We start from the raw sequence: 17,532 nt of genomic DNA, 5'->3' as shown, positions 1-17,532 counted from the left end.
GAGGGGAGCCTGACTGGCTCCTCGCGACGCCTCCTCACCTCACAGAGGGTGGACCGTACCATGTCAGCGACTGCGCTGTCTTTTCCCCTGTTTATGTTTGGGTGGGGGTAGTGGTAACACAGTGAGGTGGTCAGGGCCGCCCCCCCCCTCCTTCGCCCCGTGTTTTCTTCGAGAAACCTTCGTGGCAGGTAGGCAGTCAAAACACTTGATCCATGGCAGGGGTTGACTTGGGTTTCACGCTCTGACAGCGCTTCTCGGATCCTCACCCCCGCCCCCAAATTGGAAATGGTCCTGACCTCGCCTGGATGCTGTGGGCGGGGCTTGAGCTGTGACGGGGGTGGGCGCGTCGTCATTTGGACCCTGTTTGACAGCTGCAGGGAAGGATGGGTTGCTCACGCCAGAGGCTGTCAGTGCAAGGTACCCCTGCTGAAATCGCCTTTTTCAATTTTTTATTTTAAACGCAGCTATTAAGTGTCCTGCTTTTTTCCACTTGGACCACGCTACCTCCTAAAGAGTTCTAGAAGTTTGTCTAATAAAGTTTCTACACCAGTTTGATTGTAGGAAAAAATATCAAAGCTGTTTACAGAAAAAGATAGCAAAACAATATCATGACCACTAAAATTTTTACAACTGTAATTTTAAAACATACAGAAGGTTAAAACCACAATAAAATAGGCTTGAGTTTTATCTTCCTTGGTGCAGTATATTTGCAGAAGACCCAGGGGGTATCTCATTGCTGAACGTGCTTTCACCAGTCCTGTCCTCAGCACCAAATTTGGCAGCTGTTCCTAATCAAGTTTTAGATGCACATGATACCACTTATCAACCGTAGATTTTTAAAAAGTGCTTTTGTAATCTGCATTTTTCCCTCAGAAGTGGGATGGGCTTCATTTGTTTTCTTAAATATTCCATTTTGTATTTAGCATATAAACTGTATGTATTCACTTCCCCAAGACTTATTTATAACACTTGTATCCTATCACTCAAGTATAAGAGTGTTGGCAGTGTAGGATGATACACTAGGACGATCCTTCATCCAAGCATTGATTAGACCCACTGATTTAGGTGACTTGAAAAGGGAATTAGACAAATTCATGAAGGATGACAGGCATTATCAATTAGCATTATTCCAAACCTCCGGTTATTAGTGCAATGACCTAAAGGATGAGCGGTTGCTGCCCATGATAATCCTATGCTATTGAAGGTGGATAGGTGGGTTGCACTGCCTGCTGATTGCAATGAGTGTGTTATGCTGGACAAGCTTGTTCCAAGCCTTGGCTGAAATCTCATGATGGTTGGGAGCCTTTTTCAGTTTGTAAGAAGGAGACACACTGATTTCCGCAGTTGTCTTGTAAAGCAGCCCTAGCTATCCTGTCCCACAGTTTAGTAGATCCCACCTTTCAAAATAATGTCTAATAACGTCAACAATCTGTAAAAATAATGTTCATAGCAGTATAATTTCTGCTAAATAATGGCTTACATGTTAGGGGTTATAAGAACCAAAATAGCTAAAACACTCTTCACACTCAATCGTTTTGATTTAAAACTAAAACAATTAGTTTTTAATTCAGTGGTGTAAATGTTCAAGTATCTGTCTAATCTAAACCTCTGCATAAGTGATGCTTGCTGAAAATGGACTAACTTTGCAAAATAGCTTTTAACAGGTTCTGTTACTTTGATGCTGTTCTTCACATACAGTTATGATTTATTTAACTATGATCACAAACGTCTGGCTATATTTGTTCTTTAAATAATTATCTGTTGTGTTTAAGTCAGAAAAAAGTGATGTGTACAATAATGCTGACTTCAGAACAATAGATATACAAGACTTGTTAGCATTCTTCACTAAAGGACCATCATTCATAATTTTGAAAATATGGAAGAACTGAAAGTAGGGAAGGTGATGTGAACCATACAGTCCCTGTGGCTACCATGCTGCTTGTCTCTCTTGTTTATTGTATAGCTTTTTATAAGAAACAATATATAACTTGTAAAGAAGTAACGAAAGGTGGATTTGTTTTATTTGTCTGATTCAAATGACATTTGCATTATCCTACAGGGTATCATGAGCTTTAATTCGAACTTCTGGGGATAACTAGATTTTTACTTTATATTAAATCTTGAGTCTTGTTATTTAACTACTAATTTTTGCTCTATCTGAACATTCTTGGTGTTAGGTTTTCATCTTTAAAAATATACAGTGGTGCCTTGCAAGACGAAAATAATCCGTTCCGCGAGTCTCTTCGTCTAGCGGTTTTTTCGTCTTGCGAAGCATCCCTATTAGCGGATTAGCGCTATTAGCGGCTATTAGCGGCTTAGCGGCTTAGAAAAAGGGAAAAAAAGGGAAAAAACTCGCAAGACTCGCAAGAAGTTTTCGTCTTGCTAAGCAAGCCCATAGGGAAATTCGTCTTGCGAAGCGCCTCGAAAAACGGAAAACCCTTTCGTCTAGCGGGTTTTTCGTCTTGCGAGGCATTCGTCTTGCGGGGCACCACTGTACATGGGCTTGTATCTATATGCAGGAACTGCTAACATGCTGTGATGCAAGTCAGTGTACCGTGACTTCCAGATACATGTATTTTGTATGAAACCATCAAGCATTAATAATCTCTTGATATGGCTTCTTTTTTCTTCTCATTACCCGTTCCTTTTCCCAAATATTGTTACGGTATGCAGATTACCTAATTGATTTCTTACTGATAAAAGAAATATGCCACATAACAACCGCACACTAGAGGGTGCTAAATAGCAATGCAGAATTGGTTTCCGTGGTGACAGACATAAACTTTTGTGATAGTCAATCTTAACTAGTGTTCTTGTATAACTGACTATGTTCTGATGAGTAATCCATTGCATTTTTGTACATATTTATGGTGCGCTCTGACTGAACTTCCAGAAATGTTTATCTTTCTGAGATTTTTCATACTTTAACTATACCCAACTATTGCAAAGCTGATGGAATAATACCTGCCTTGAGCATTACGCATAATGTAATTCTCCTATTTAAAATTATTTAAAGATTTTACTAATGGAGTGAGTCAATTACCAATTTACACAAGTGTATTTCTGCTGCTGTCAATATAACAAATACGCCAGTGTAGCTGCCACTGAGTCTTACTAGACTTGTTAGTACTATGTTACCCAATTTTTTTACATTTAAGTTGATTTATGTTGTTGCATTCCCAACTCACATTAGCCCCAGCCAGCATAGCCAATGAGCAGAGATAATGAAAGTTTTAGTCAACCATATTGGTTACCCTTGCTGTGTAAGCCTGCTAAGGAAGCATCACAGCCCCAAGCAGTTCTTTGCATATGCTGGATGCTCCCAGCATAGTGAACCCACATGCACGCCATGATATAAATGTTATGGCCAGCAAGTCGCCTGTATGCTACATTGAGGCTGCAAATGGGATTCGGGGAAGAAATAAATGACTGGAAACCACAAAAGGTGAGCATTGCTTGTCAAATGTATACACGCTGTATAGGTGATAAACGCACGCTAAAGAACCAGTTTGAGGGTAGGTGCAGAATGGTACAGGAGAAGGTGGACCTGTACATTACTCCTATGTTTTACTGAGTGATTTAAATATAACCTATAGTTAAATATCATCTATAGTTGTAGTGTGAGCTCCTTTTTGCTGGCAAAATTGAGTTAAGGGGTGATTTTGACAGTGTGATGGACCATTGCGTTGAATCTGGTTCCCATTGTTCTTTAATTAGTTGTGTTGTGGAAATCTACAGTGTCTTGGAGTAGTATTTTATGGATTGCAGAAACTATCACTCTGTATTATCCTCCTGTTTCTCAAAAGGGGCTAGTTGCTGTGTTTTTTTTACAGTTGGGTTGGATAGAGGAGCTTGCAATTGGTGGCAGAGTAGTCTGGCTATTTGAATTGCTCTCATTTAGTTTGCAGTTTTTGTCTCGTGGTTTGGAGCAATGCACTCTATAGAAACACTCCAAATCACCCATATATAGTTTCAAATCAGGGAGTATTGTTGTTAGCTATGAAACAATAAATTGTGTGGAGCCCCCCTTTTTAGCTTACTCTTTAAAAAATAAAAACAAGATTATGTCTTCTAGAACTATTATTCAAATCCGTTAGTTTATTTCTCATTTCCATATTTTCAGCTGTGAATATGGGTACATTTTTCAACATGTGCCTGTAATTTTGTCATTGTTGTAGATTCTGTCAGAGCTTCAAGCTTGGTGTTAAATCCCTGAAATAGCTCCTCCATAGGGCACAGCAGGGTCTTAATTAAATCCTTAAGTGTCTCCTGTTGATTTGCTAATAGACTTGTAAGTTCTGCCCTTGTCATATTCGCAACAGTCTCTCTTGCTGCAGCCTCCTTAGGGCTTCATTAACTTGTGACCCCAAAATTCAGGATTCCCCCAAAACTGATGCCGTAGTTTTGTGCTGTGAACCCGTGTTTTGTGTGACTACCCCAGCCAAATAATCTTAGAACTTCTTACTAATTGGATGTGTACTGCTTTTGAACATCTACCTATTAATAACATAAACTTATCCTGTACAAATTAGTCTAATCCTTTTTTAAGGTATCTAAATGATTCACAGTAATGGATTTTGTAAGTTAATTATATACAGTGATACCTTGGGTTACAAACGCTTCGGGTTACAAACTCCGCTAACCTGGAAGTAGTACCTTGGGTTGAGAACTTTGCCCCAGGATGAGAATGGAAATTGCACGCTGGCAGCGTGGCGGCAGCAGGAGGCCCCATTAGCAAAAGCGCACCTCAGGTTAAGAACAGTTTTGGGTTAAGAACGGACCTCTGGAACGAATTAAGTTTGAAACCTGAGGTACCACTGTATTGTACAAATGAATACTTTCTTTGTCCTGAACCTATTTCTGATCATTTGGCTGACAAAGATAGCTCATTTTTGGCACATTATACAGTGGTACCTCGGGTTAAGTACTTAATTCGTTCCAGGGGTCCGTTCTTAACCTGAAACTGTTCTTAACCTGAAGCACCACTTTAGCTAATGGGGCTTCCTGCTGCTGCTGCGCCGCCGGAGCATGATTTCTGTTCTCATCCTGAAGCAAAGTTCTTAACCTGAAGCATTAGTTCTGGGTTAGTGGAGTTTGTAACCTGAAGCGTATGTAACCTGAGGTGTCACTGTAAATCTCTGTCAAGTTCTTCTAAGTCCCTGCTAAAAGGCCTCATCTTCTTAAGCCATTACTTCAGACATAAGACACTGTTGTTTCTTGATCTCACTTTCTCTAAGTATATATGCCATGGTAAGTGTGAGAGCGTTGTATTGGGGTTGGTTTATTTATTTGTATGAATTTCTATACTGCTCAATATATAAAATACCTGAGCCATGTACATTTTAAGTCCTGAAAGCAACAAGCAGAATAAAATACATGAGCAACTGTAAATCTTCTTTAGTATGGACATGCTTTCACAAAGTACAACTGGGTGACACATAGAGAAATACCATGCAGGTATCAGTTCTTGTTTCAGTCTACAGCTGAGTGAACAAGGAGACATAATACTCCTTGTACTGAGAAGTGCATTGAGTCGTAGTTCCTCCATTTTGCAGCAGCTTGTTGTGCTGCTGTTGGGGGGCCGCTCCCTGCCACTTGTGAAGTTATCATGGATTGCCAGATTCTTTAGGAGTTTATGTACCTTATGTACAGTACCGTCTTTTAAATGATGTTGAACAGTATAACCCTATACATACCTTTCAAAAACAATTGCCACTGAGTTCAGTGAAGCTTTCTCGCAAATTACTGGGTATAGGGTTGCAACCTAAGCACATCCATTGCTTTTAGTCATGAGGGCCATATGCTATCTCCAGAATCAAAGTCATGCCTTTGAGTACTGGTTGCTCGTAAGAGCCAGTGTGGTGTAGTGGTTAAGAGCGGTAGTCTCGTTATCTGGGGAACCGGGTTCGGGTCTCCGCTCCTCCACATGCAGCTGCTGGGTGACCTTGGGCTAGTCACACTTCTTTGAAGTCTCTCAGCCCCACTCACCTCACAGAGTATTTGTTGTGGGGGAGGAAGGGAAAGGAGAATGTTAGCCGTTTTGAGACTCCTTAAAGGGAGTGAAAGGCGGGATATCAAATCCAAACTCTTCTTCTGCTTCTTCATAAGCAACAACATAAGCATGAGAGAGCTATTATCCTGCTTGTGGGCTGGATTGAGCAAGAGGAAATGGAATTCTGGGCTAGGTAGACCTTTGATCTGATCTTGCAGGGCTCTCTTTATGGGATAATTAGCTGAGTCACGCATCAAATCCTGCAGGGTTCTTTTAATGGCTAATATTTTAAATTTTCAGCTGTGCAATGCTTTAACAGAGGAGGCAAGATTGCCCTTTCCTCATTCTTTAGCTAGTGCTATCAGCTGGCCCCCAAGTTGTTGATGACATCTTTTGTAAAACATACCGTAGCTATTGCTGGTAGTGATAAGTTAAAATAAATGCTGTTATAAATCTCAGCCGAATTACTAAGGTTTCTCTGTAACTATGGAAACATAGTTCTAGACATTAGAGTGCAAAAGGGAGAATCTTAGTGTTACTGTGACAACTGATAACTACATGAAAGCTAAAAAAGTGACAGATTTTTTACAATATGGCCATATACAAGCCTGGTAAAATTGTGTATGCTTGAGTACTGAGATACTGTACAATCATGTGTATATAGGTATCCTTACAAGGGTTTGTTGTTTCACATTTCATCTGATTATATATACAGTTATAATAAGATAGCTTGTATGCTTCAAGCATATGCATGTCGCTGGCTGACTGCAAATCTTCCTCCTCAAATTAAGAACCAGGGAGGGACCATCACTCGCTACATGCTTTGTAAACAGAAGATCTCAGGTTCAAACCCTGGCATATCTCCATTTGAGGATTAGGCAATAGGTAATGCAAAGATCACTACCTGAGACTCTGGCGATCTACTTCTGGTCAGAATAGAGTCACTGGCGGAGGAAGAGGAGTGTGGGGGGAGCACACCGCCCCAGCAGCGCGATCCCAGCAAGGTGCCATTGCAGCTGCCCCCCCAGCTGGCGCAAACAGTGCACCACGCCCCCAGGACGTGCGCCAGCCCCGTCTCCGCCTGCTCTCCACCCCCCAGTGCCGGAGCATGAAGCTCTGCCACTGAATAGAGTAAAATGGAGCTGGACTGGACAGATAACTTGTCTGGCAGTGGTATAAGGCAACTTCCTATGTTCCTAAATATGCAGAAATAATATCCATTGCTGCTGGCTGTTCCACTTCTGACAGTGTTTGAATGTGTAAAAAAAGGTCATCCTGTGAAGGAAGCTTTTACACAAGTGAAAAGCAATTGAACCTCCTTCCTTCCTTCCTTCCTGATCATCTAGTTTTCTGTGTTTGGGGAATTTCTTCTTGATGGATCATTCAGACATGATTCTCAAACCAGCAACCTCAATTGTACAGTTTAGGAAGGGACGCACACATTTGCATATTTTGAATTGGCCCAGAGGCCGCTTGAAGTATATGAAGGTGAAACTCCTACAGGCCAATATTGTCTCCCATCTGTGCTTTGGCTCGCTTTGCTGGCTTCTGTTATTGGGAGACCTGGCTCCCAGTTTCAGAGAGATGAAAACAACCCATTTTTAGACTTTCCTAGTTATGGTAAATTTGAGTAAGTGTACATTTGGTTTACAGTCTATTGGGAAGTATCTTAATTACTTGCTACTTTCAGTCAGTGAGGCACAAGCATCTTTGTTCATGACACCATACACTTCAGTGCTTTGGGGGATTCCCATATGTATTTCTATTAATGTATTTCTATGAATGTATACAATGCAACTTGAATTTTATATTTAAAAATGGATTTCAAAATGCATATGTTTTCTGTTTTCAGATATAATGGGCCTTTCTGACCTGGATTTGCTATCGGCATGGAAGTCAAATGGGGCCACCCAAAAATAAGATGGTTTCAAGAGGTACAGAATGTTGAAGGGGTTGGGGTTGGGGAGGGAAGAAACAATTAGCCCACTCATGCCTTATCAGTCCGGAAGCGGGGGGTTAGGTTGGGGAGAATGTGTGTTGCCTAGAGTGGCTGGGGAAACCCCGCCAGATGGGCGGGGTACAAATAATTAATAATAATAATAATAAGCTTAGAAACTTCAGGGTTTTACCATGGCTTCTGATCAAGAACAAATCATGGCTTGTTGGTTTGGGTGCAGTGGTAAGCTGGGGTTTGTTTCAAAGAAGGAAAGGAGGGAGAGTATCACTAAACAAGAGTAAGGAGAAAGGGGAGGAGGAATTTGTAATAGCGAACCTTCCAAAATTCCCTGATACTGAGTCAGATTATTATGACTGTATGATACATCACCTTGGTTAGCAGTTAGTATGCAGTATGAGACAGCTCTGACTTAATTTTTACTTATTAAATAAAATGAATCTGCTTTCTGAAATGTATATGTGTTTGCTTTTGGAAAAGGTAGTTTCATGGTAACATCTTTCATATGTGTTATTTGGATTAAATTACAGGCTTAAAATAGACAGCATTGCTTATATGTAAAAAAATAAAAGCTTCATATAGACTGAAACATTCAAACAAATTTTCTGTGAACTTAAGCTCTTTAAACTCTTTAATAATGGAAGAAGATTGCATAGATGTTAGAATGATTCCTGGCCTCTAGTCAAACAGTGAAATTAAATGAGTTGCCTTTATGTTTCTAAACCATTTTGTCCGTAGTAATACTGATCTAGATGCTAAGCTGCAACAATAGAAATTGTAGTGTTTCCCTGACAACTGAGAAAAACAGACATGCATAAAAACTGAGGTTGAAGGATGCAGCACTCATAGATAGTGTGGGTTGGGATGGCTTCTTGCCTCGCTTGAGATAGTAAGTAAAGAGTGGGGGAAAATATTATGAGAAGAGTAGTTCTAAACTCTTTGGCATCTGGATGGGGCTTCAAGAAAGCAAATGAGAATGCAAGATCCTGGCCAGATTTGACCATAATTTGGTGTGCTTCAGGTAAGTTTTCCTTTTTGCACATTATATGTAGAAATAATCATAAGTCAGACTCTTGTCAGTCCATTCCATTCTCAGTGCAAACCCATATTCTTTCTACTCCCAGACCCTTTCCATCCATGCCACTAAAACTGACATCTCAGTCTATAAGTAACTACTTCCTAAATTTGCAGCAACTAATCATAATTTTTGTTCAGTTCATTTTGGCCTCTCCTATCATCTTTCTCTTACTTATACACAGTTCTCTACTAGCGGATGTGCACTAAAAGCCCATTTGAAGTAAATGAAACAGATGTGTGGGTAGGTACAAAATTGTATTCTTTTAAGTTCAGTTTTTTTCTGACCTCATGGATTGTTGGGAACAAATGAACCCAGTCCAATCATGACTTGTTGGAGCAGTGTGAACCTATGTGGCAGCAGGGAGGCACTTTCATGATTAAACCATTATTTTAAATGTCCTGTGATTTATTGTGACTTATTGTGAATGAAGCAAATATAGGCCATCTGAGCAGGAATTGTGCCAGTTTTGTGTCTTGTGCAGTATTCTTCATACACTTCACACACTATTAATATGGAATTGGCAATTATTTAAAACGTATACATCACCTTTTCAACCTTGTCTCAGTTTTTAAGTTTTAAAATACTGAAAAATGTGTAGTAATTAAAAATTGTGTTGCAGGCTGCTTTGCTGTTTGCTGAATTTTTGTGAATTAAAAATTTAAACCTCAGTGGAAAGAAGAGCTCAGTGAGCACAGTAGGGTGAGTGATATAGGAAGCACAGAATTACTGTGCTTGCTCTTGAGTTACAGTACTCTAGCTGCCATGAAAAGTCTGTGTGCTGTAAATGGCTACATGCAGAAAAAAAGATTTGCAGATGTGATAAGAGAAGTCATCCGGAAGGAATTAGTCACAGTAGGCTGTTGTGCAGGTGCTGTTACCATAGCAAGGAACGTGTGCACATGTGATCCTTTTTTGAAATGCAGTATAGTTGCTGAGGAACAATTAGCTGCCTGTCTTTACCATAGGGATATAAGTGAAACAGTGGGCAACTCATGAATGCACCTGCTGTACTAATGACTGTTTTCACTATGAAACAGAGTGTTATCTATGAATTTAACTGATGTCAGTTTAGATGTTTTGACTTCGTATGTTTTTACGAACACAAGATGCTCCTGGGTGGGTTTGACTTTCCTGCTAACTTTAAATTAACTTTCCTTTCTCTAGCTGAATGTTGTGTTGCCTGCTCTAGATGGGGATGTCCCTCTGAATGATCAGGTTTGTAGTTTGTGGGTTCACCTCGATCCATTGCTGTCACTTGAGACCCAGGTAGCCTCAGTGGTATAGAGTGCCATAAGCTTAGGCTGGTGGCCCAACCATGACCCTGTCTGGACAGGGATAACTGCACTACAGTGATAACGGGACTACAATCTACTAATCAAGATTGGATTAGTGCAACGTGCTTTATATGGGGCTGCCTTGGAAAAGAGTTTGGATGCTTCTGTTAGTGCAGAATAGGGCTGTCTGACTGTTGACAGATTTCAGAGGAACAGTTCATATAGCACCAATTCTGTTACAAGTCCACTAGATTGAATGAATGATTAGGGAATGAGAAAACTACATGTTTTTGCTGCAGTTTATACATAGTGTATACACAGCTCTGTGTGTGTTTGAATGAACGGTAGGTGTTTGTATGAATTATTTTAATGTTATAATTTATTTATGTTTGTTTTTAAATATATTGTAAGTTGTTTTCAGACCTTCAAGTAACAAGTGACTAACTAGTCTAAATAAATTCATGTCCAGAGCAGTCGCAGATGTTACACTGAATGCGGGACTGTCTGAAAGTTGAGAATGGGCATATTCCATGTGTGTACTGGAGATTCCATGTTTCATTGGCAAAGGGGAGACAGAATAGGAGGTATGGGAAATCCTGCTTCAGCCACCTGTCTTCCCCACTCAATCTGCTGGCCTACCCATTCATACCTTATCTCCCAAAGCAACCAGTGGCAGTGATGGAAAGTAGGATGGGTTGCAAAACACACTGCACACTGATCCGCCTGCCTGCCTCTGGTTACCTCCTCATGACCAAGGCTGCTTGCCTGCTGGGGCAGCTTTCCAGTGACAGGCCTGCTTTGTTGCCACTTTCTTCCTCCTTGACACCTGATGCTGCTGGGGCAGACACTGTGTTGCTGGAATGAGGTATGCAGCTGCAGCAGCAGAGCAGTAAGCTTGCTCAGGGGCTGCCCTGGCTTGCCTTAGCTGTTCCTTTGCAGTTCATCTGGGCCAACTGCTTACCTACCTGCCTGCTGCTCTGTCATCTTTGGTATGGTCACCTACTGGCGACCATGGGAACTGCAGCATTGTCACATTCTTTGATTCAAAAATATAGTACATCCATCCAAAATGCTCGTTATACAAAAATTCACTTATCCAAACATGACAGGTGCTGTCTCCAATCCTGTTTTAGTAGCTGAAACCTCTGCGTGTGCAACTGCAGCTAAATTGGTACCATTGGATCTGGTTTGTCATCATACCATGATTGGAGATCATGGAGTGTTAACAGTGGAGCACCACTTCATCTTTGTGACTTCCAGGAGAGATTGCATGGATGCTGTTCCCTTTTGAGAACTGGCTCTAGGTTTTTCAAGATAGGCATGACCTGGAACAGGTTTGGCCACTGCTAAATATAGATCAGTTCATCCGTATACAGTAATGATACTGTTTCTCCAAATCTTTTCAATACATTCTCCATAAAACCATGTTAGAATGGATAGGCTTATTTGGTGCCAATGACTTCATTTGTTTCCATGGTGCTTTGAATTTTTGCCAAGCAAAATTCTTCGCAGTTTTGAGCAAGTTAAGTGTCTTTGCTAGCTGTGTCTTTAATCCTATGCACACAACTATCAGTTTTGCCAGGACTTGTTTAATCTGTTTGCTGGTAGAAAGTTTTTCTGTAGTCCTCTTTGCTAATATATTTTCAATTCTCTAAATGGAAGTACAATTATTTATTTTAAAGTGAACTCAAAAGGGAACTATATCCTCATTTCCAGCAAGATTCACAAAGATGCTTCATTTTTGCAGAGCAATTAAAAACTGACCCCCCCCCCAGAAGTTACACTGATGATAATCATGGGAATACCTGATTTTGTGGATATATTTTATGATTACAGGTAGGTAGCCGTGTTGGTCTGCTGTAGTTGAAACAAACAAACAAAAATCCTTCCAGTAGCACCTTAGAGACCAACTAAGTTTGTTATTGGTATGAGCTCTCGTGTGTATGCACGGGTATCTGAAGAAGTGTGCATGCACACGGAAGCTCATACCAATAACAAAGTTAGTCTCTAAGGTGCTACTGGAAGGAATATTTTATGATGTTTTCTTGTATAATAATAGTTAACAGTGTTTCTATTCTTTCAGATTAACACTCTTATAAACATAATAGCAAGGACTCTACTTTCCAAGAACCCATTATTCGATTATGCATGTGCAGAACACAAGTGGTAAAAATTAATCTTTATTCATGAAGTGCTCTGAGACCTTTATTCATGAAGTGCTATGAGCTGTAGGAGTTCAAAGAATTATTAGTGTGTCAATGGGAGAGTGAAAATACTCAAGATGCCAGTGTAATGGAATTAAGATGCTTCACCTATTAGGTTGCTTTAGATTAGTTAGCAAGAGCCTGAAATTTTCTTTCTTATATTTAATTGCAGTGATTCGTCAAATTGGGGTGGGTGAAGGGAGGGAAAGTGAGTATTTATGATTCCTTGAATCTTAGTGAGCTTGACAGCAAATCCAAGATAATGAATATTTGTAGCAAAATAATTTGCTCTTTGGGACACAGGTGGCGCTGTGGGTTAAACCACAGAGCCTAGGACTTGCCAATCAGAAGGTCGGCGGTTCGAATCCCCACGACGGGGTGAGCTCCCGTTGCTCGGTCCCTGCTCCTGCCAACCTAGCAGTTCGAAAGCATGTCAAAGTGCAAGTAGATAAATAGGTACCGCTCTGGCGGGAAGGTAAATGGCGTTTGCCTGCGCTGCTCTGGTTTGCCAGAAGCGGCTTAGTCATGCTGCCCACATGACCTGGAAGCTGTACGCCAGCTCCCTCGGCCAATAAAGCGAGATGAGCGCCGCAACCCCAGAGTAGGTCACGACTGGACCTAATGGTCAGGGGTCCCTTTACCCTTTTAATTTGCTCTTTAATGGCAGCTAACAACTTTTGTTGGTTCCAGTGCTATTAAAACTTACCATCCTTTCATCATGAGAACTGTTGATTTTATTACTATTCTCTGCTTCCTGTTCTTTGACCAGTTACTGATCCATAAGAGGACCTGTCTTCCTATCCTGTGACTTGCTGAGCTTGATGAATGTTTTCCAAGGGTTAGATCCAGTGGCGTATATGGCCACATCCGCACAGTTTAAAGCACAGTTTTATCCTTTTAACAGTCATGGCTTTCCCCCAAAGAATCCTGGGGACTCTTGTTAAGGGTGATGAGTTTTTAAGAGACCCCTATTCATCTCACAGAGCTATAATTCCCAGAATTCCCTGGAAAGGATTGATAAACAACTATGGAGAGCCACTACCAGTCACTGTATAGTACTGAGCTGGATGGATCTATGGTATAAGGCAGATTCCTATGTCATTCCTAAATCCTGTTTGGATGCCAAATTCCACATACAATTACAACTCTGACTGTCTGATGGCTATGATAAAGAGGCATGTATCCATTGATTTGATGCAGTCAAAGAGTTTGACAGGTAATTATTTGTGCAGCAGCTGAACACTAGCAGCATAGTACATGTGAGATTTGTTGATTTGAATAATAAGGCATCTTGTGGAGTTTCAACTTCATCTATTCCAGGGCTGGGAACCCTGTGTTCCAACCCTGTGTTCCAAGAGTCACGTGCAGCTCTTGACCTGATTTCATGTAGATGGGGGAGCTGGAAGGGAAGGAGGAAGAGAAAAATTGGGGTGGGGGGGAGAGTGGTTGAGAGGAATAAAGTTGAAGAGGCTATTTAAACAGCGTCTGCAGTAGAGAACAGTTGTATATTGATTTAGAATAACCAGAAAGTGTAATCATAATAAGAAAATGTTTTCCAGAAGACTTTTAAAATGAGGGAATATGATGACTGTACGCTAAACAGAACCATAAGAAGAAATTTAATTTTTTACTTGACAAGGCCATGTGATAATCTTAATGAAATTGTACCACCTGAGATATATCAGTGAGAGACTGCATGATGAAATATATCTCTGCCCATTTAAAAAACTCCCACCAGGTACAAAGCTAGCACCTTTGGTTGAACACTTCAAGCTTCGTTTGAATTTTCAGGTGCTTTTTTAAACACACAATTCCTCATGTGCAGAATGGAAATAGTATGATTCTCTGTGTACTGCTGAAAGTTGGATTAAGTTAGACTGTCAATTAACAAAGATAGTGGAGGAACATGCCTCTGAGTGGGGGAACAGTCACTGTCCTCTCAGTCTGAAATCACGTTGAATCATTGCAGTCCTGATATTGGATTAAATATCTCAGAACTCTGAGGCAGTAAATTGCACTTTGGGTTCAGAGACTTGCACGCTTGAAATGTTCTCACAATTGTTATAAATGGCCTTGATACACATTTCACCAGTAGAAATTTGAATGAAGAACTCTATAAAATGTTTTTGTTTAAAGAATGGGCTCCATTCCTCATTTATGAAGGTCATTATTTATCTGTAGACACAGCTGCTTTACTTTGGGGAAGCTACTCTTAGTCTGAGAAAATATTTTTTGTGGGATGGGGGCACACTCTAATCTAGACCTTTGAGGATATTTACATAATTGCATGTTTTAGGCTACCTCCCCCCAATAACGTCCTTATTCTACACCTGTTCTGCACCATTTCCTGGGAGCTTAACATAGAAATTCAGGTTTGGTTTTTGAACTGTTAGTTGCTTCTGTTTCTGATTTCCTTTCATCTTTGTGGTTACAAGCTAGTAGCTCTTTTTGATCTCAGGGTGGTTCACAACATTGAAATACAACATAAAATACATAATAAAAACAAGAACAAAAACAAACCCCATCCCCTCTCACAAATATATTTAAAAGGGTATCAGATGTTAATCAGTCAAAGGCCTTGTTGGAGAATAATATTTTTGCCTGCTGCATCCATAGAGGAGTGTTGAGGGTTTCATTTATTCAAATTTCAAAAGTATTGTTTTATATTATCCAATAAATATTTGTATAGTTCACTTTTGTGCACAAGTGGAAAAACTTCATCATTCTTTAAAAATTATCTTTATGCAAGTGGGACCTGCAACAAAATGTATTAGTGTGGAACATCCCTGTTCGTCGCTGGTTGAAACCCTGCCCTCTTCAAGGATACTCAAATTCCATGCCCCCCTCCAGTCCACAGCATTCCATGACCACTGGGCATGCTCAGTCCTCAATTGTGGTTTTTTTTGGGGGGGGGGCAGATATTTTTTCCTAAATATTGTTTGTATTTCTGTAAACTATGAGCTTCTTCCAGTAAGCTGGCTGATACCTTTCTCTGTGTGGATAGTACTGTTTTGGCTACATAAGAACAGGCACTCAGAGAATTAAAATTACTGTTTGTACTGTGCATAGCACTGGGATCCTGCAACAAAGAAAGTGTATGTGTATGTCTGGTGGAGGAGGGGGAAGCCTCCCTTTTCATGTAGGAGACTCTCTAGATTGTGATAAAGTGAGTGGGGGCACTATATGTGTTGTGTGTCTGTGTTTTTGACATCTTACTTTTCCAGCTATTCCATTGCCCATCCCTCCCCTCCCCCCTCTCACAATTGCCAGCATTCTATGAACATTCTATGAGCAGGGATGCGGGTGGCGCTGTGGGTTAAACCACAGAGCCTAGGACTTGCCGATCAAAAGGTCAGTGGTTCGATTCCCCACGACGGTTTGAGCTCCCATTGCTCGATCCCTGCTCCTGCCAACCTAGCAGTTCGAAAGCACGTCAAAGTGCAAGTAGATAAATAGGTACCGCTCTGGTAGGAAGGTAAACGGCGTTCTGGTTCTCCAGAAGCGGCTTAGTCATGCTGGCCACATGACCCAGAAGCTGTATGCTGGCTCCCTCGGCCAATAAAGCGAGATGAGCACCGCAACCCCAGAGTCAGCCATGACTGGACCTAATGGTCAGGGGTCCCTTTAACTTTACCTTTATGAGCATGAGCACACTCAGTTCCCACTAGACTCTCTTTGGAGGGTCTCTCTCTCCCAGTTATGCAAACCTTGAGATTACCCTCACTCAGTCTGCTGATGCCTCTCTTTTGTATGGGGCTGTTACTGTTTGGGCTATGTAAGTGAGGGCACTTGGAGCTTGGAATTGGAATTGGAATTAGAACATAGGGCAATGACTACAGAGAGCATAATGGAACAAATGGCTGAAATGCCTTCTGAAATACCTAACAAAGAGCTCACAGAAGTAATCCATACAACATTTATTACATGAAAAAGTTACCAAGTCTATTCCTATGTACTGCAGCTGATGCTTGTATTTTACACGACCAGAAGGAGGGTTCTGATGGATTGAAAGGGTATTAGTCCTGCTGTATCTTTAAAGTGGAAAAAAAGGATTTTTTTTTTTCATTTGTACCTGATGGTTTTTTTTAAATCTGTTTGCAAATGTTGCTCTAATGGTTTGAAACCCAGTCGTGTCATTTCTTTACGCCCACACAGAGCTGCAGTAGTACAGACACTGTAGCAGGAAAACCATATTACCAGCTAGAGCCATTAAAACTCTTCCCACGCCAAATGTGGGTTGAAATCACCCTCTTCTTCCCTCCCCACCCCAAAGCCCACCGCCCACCACCAAACCTTCTGTGCATCGTTTTTTTTTTCACATTTTAAAAAAGAGAGCCAGAACAATTGAAAAGAAGACTCTGAATCCTTTGTTGTTGTTGTTGTTCCAGCGCTTTCCCAGAGAAACCTGAAGCACACCTCTGGCCTATGGACTTAGCCATCTAAAGGTTAGCAAGAGCTTTGTTGTTAATTTCTCTGCTTAGCTTTGATGAGAGACTGCAAAGAACAAGAAGGGCTAAGTTGTGGGTATTTTAATGCAGCGACTGTTAGGATGGTTGCTTTTCTCTGACACACACAGCACTTTTTTTTTTCCAAAACAAGGAACCTTAAATAGGGCTTTTATTACTGGTATATTTTGCACTTTTTGCTCAAGCATCAGAAACTTTGAAATATGGACCAGGTTTGTTTCTGTGCTTATAGAAAAGCAAGCCTGTTGATGTGTGGTATGCATGCTAAAGACAGTTAACTCTTTTCTGGCACTGTAAAGCATAAGTGATTTTGACCAGAATAACTTGAAACTCCCTGTTACGCACATTTGCAGGAAGAATCTTGTTTGTGCAGTTTATTATGAAAATGCTGAACACATGTATAAGATTTTTTTTTCCTTTAAAAGAACTAATCTAAATTTAATTGCCATGAAAATAACCTAAATCGTGCATACTTTATGTAATTTAGTTTTCATGAGTACTGTTGCTAGAATTAGTATGGGAAAAATATTCATATTGAATTAACATTGGTCAAGGAGAAGGCAA

The 17,532-nt window shown here is 40.7% G+C and overlaps 1 protein-coding gene across 10 annotated transcripts in view; it reads left to right on the top strand.

The window, feature by feature from the left end:
• The first annotated feature begins 54 nt into the window (after nucleotides 1-54).
• Nucleotides 55-17,532, top strand: part of ZNF831 (zinc finger protein 831) — a 45,811-nt gene continuing 28,333 nt past the window's right edge. For 2 of the 10 annotated variants that reach the window (XM_081867451.1, XM_081867447.1), the window contains exon 1: nucleotides 284-417. In XM_081867451.1, the coding sequence (XP_081723577.1) occupies nucleotides 286-417 (132 nt within the window). In that variant the 5' untranslated portion in view covers nucleotides 284-285. Of the gene's footprint in view, nucleotides 189-283; nucleotides 418-3,712; nucleotides 5,725-6,185; nucleotides 7,927-11,372; nucleotides 12,135-12,318; nucleotides 12,465-16,139; nucleotides 16,948-17,532 lie in introns of those variants that run through there. The other 8 variants (XM_081867453.1, XM_081867457.1, XM_081867452.1 and 5 more) reach the window with 8 other exon arrangements.

Source organism: Podarcis erhardii, assembly GCF_964252035.2.
Source record: "Podarcis erhardii genome assembly, chromosome: 6".
In the NCBI taxonomy this organism is placed as follows: domain Eukaryota; kingdom Metazoa; phylum Chordata; class Lepidosauria; order Squamata; family Lacertidae; genus Podarcis; species Podarcis erhardii.
The sequence above is the reverse complement of the archived record's forward strand: the minus strand, read 5'-3'. Positions and strand labels throughout refer to the sequence as shown.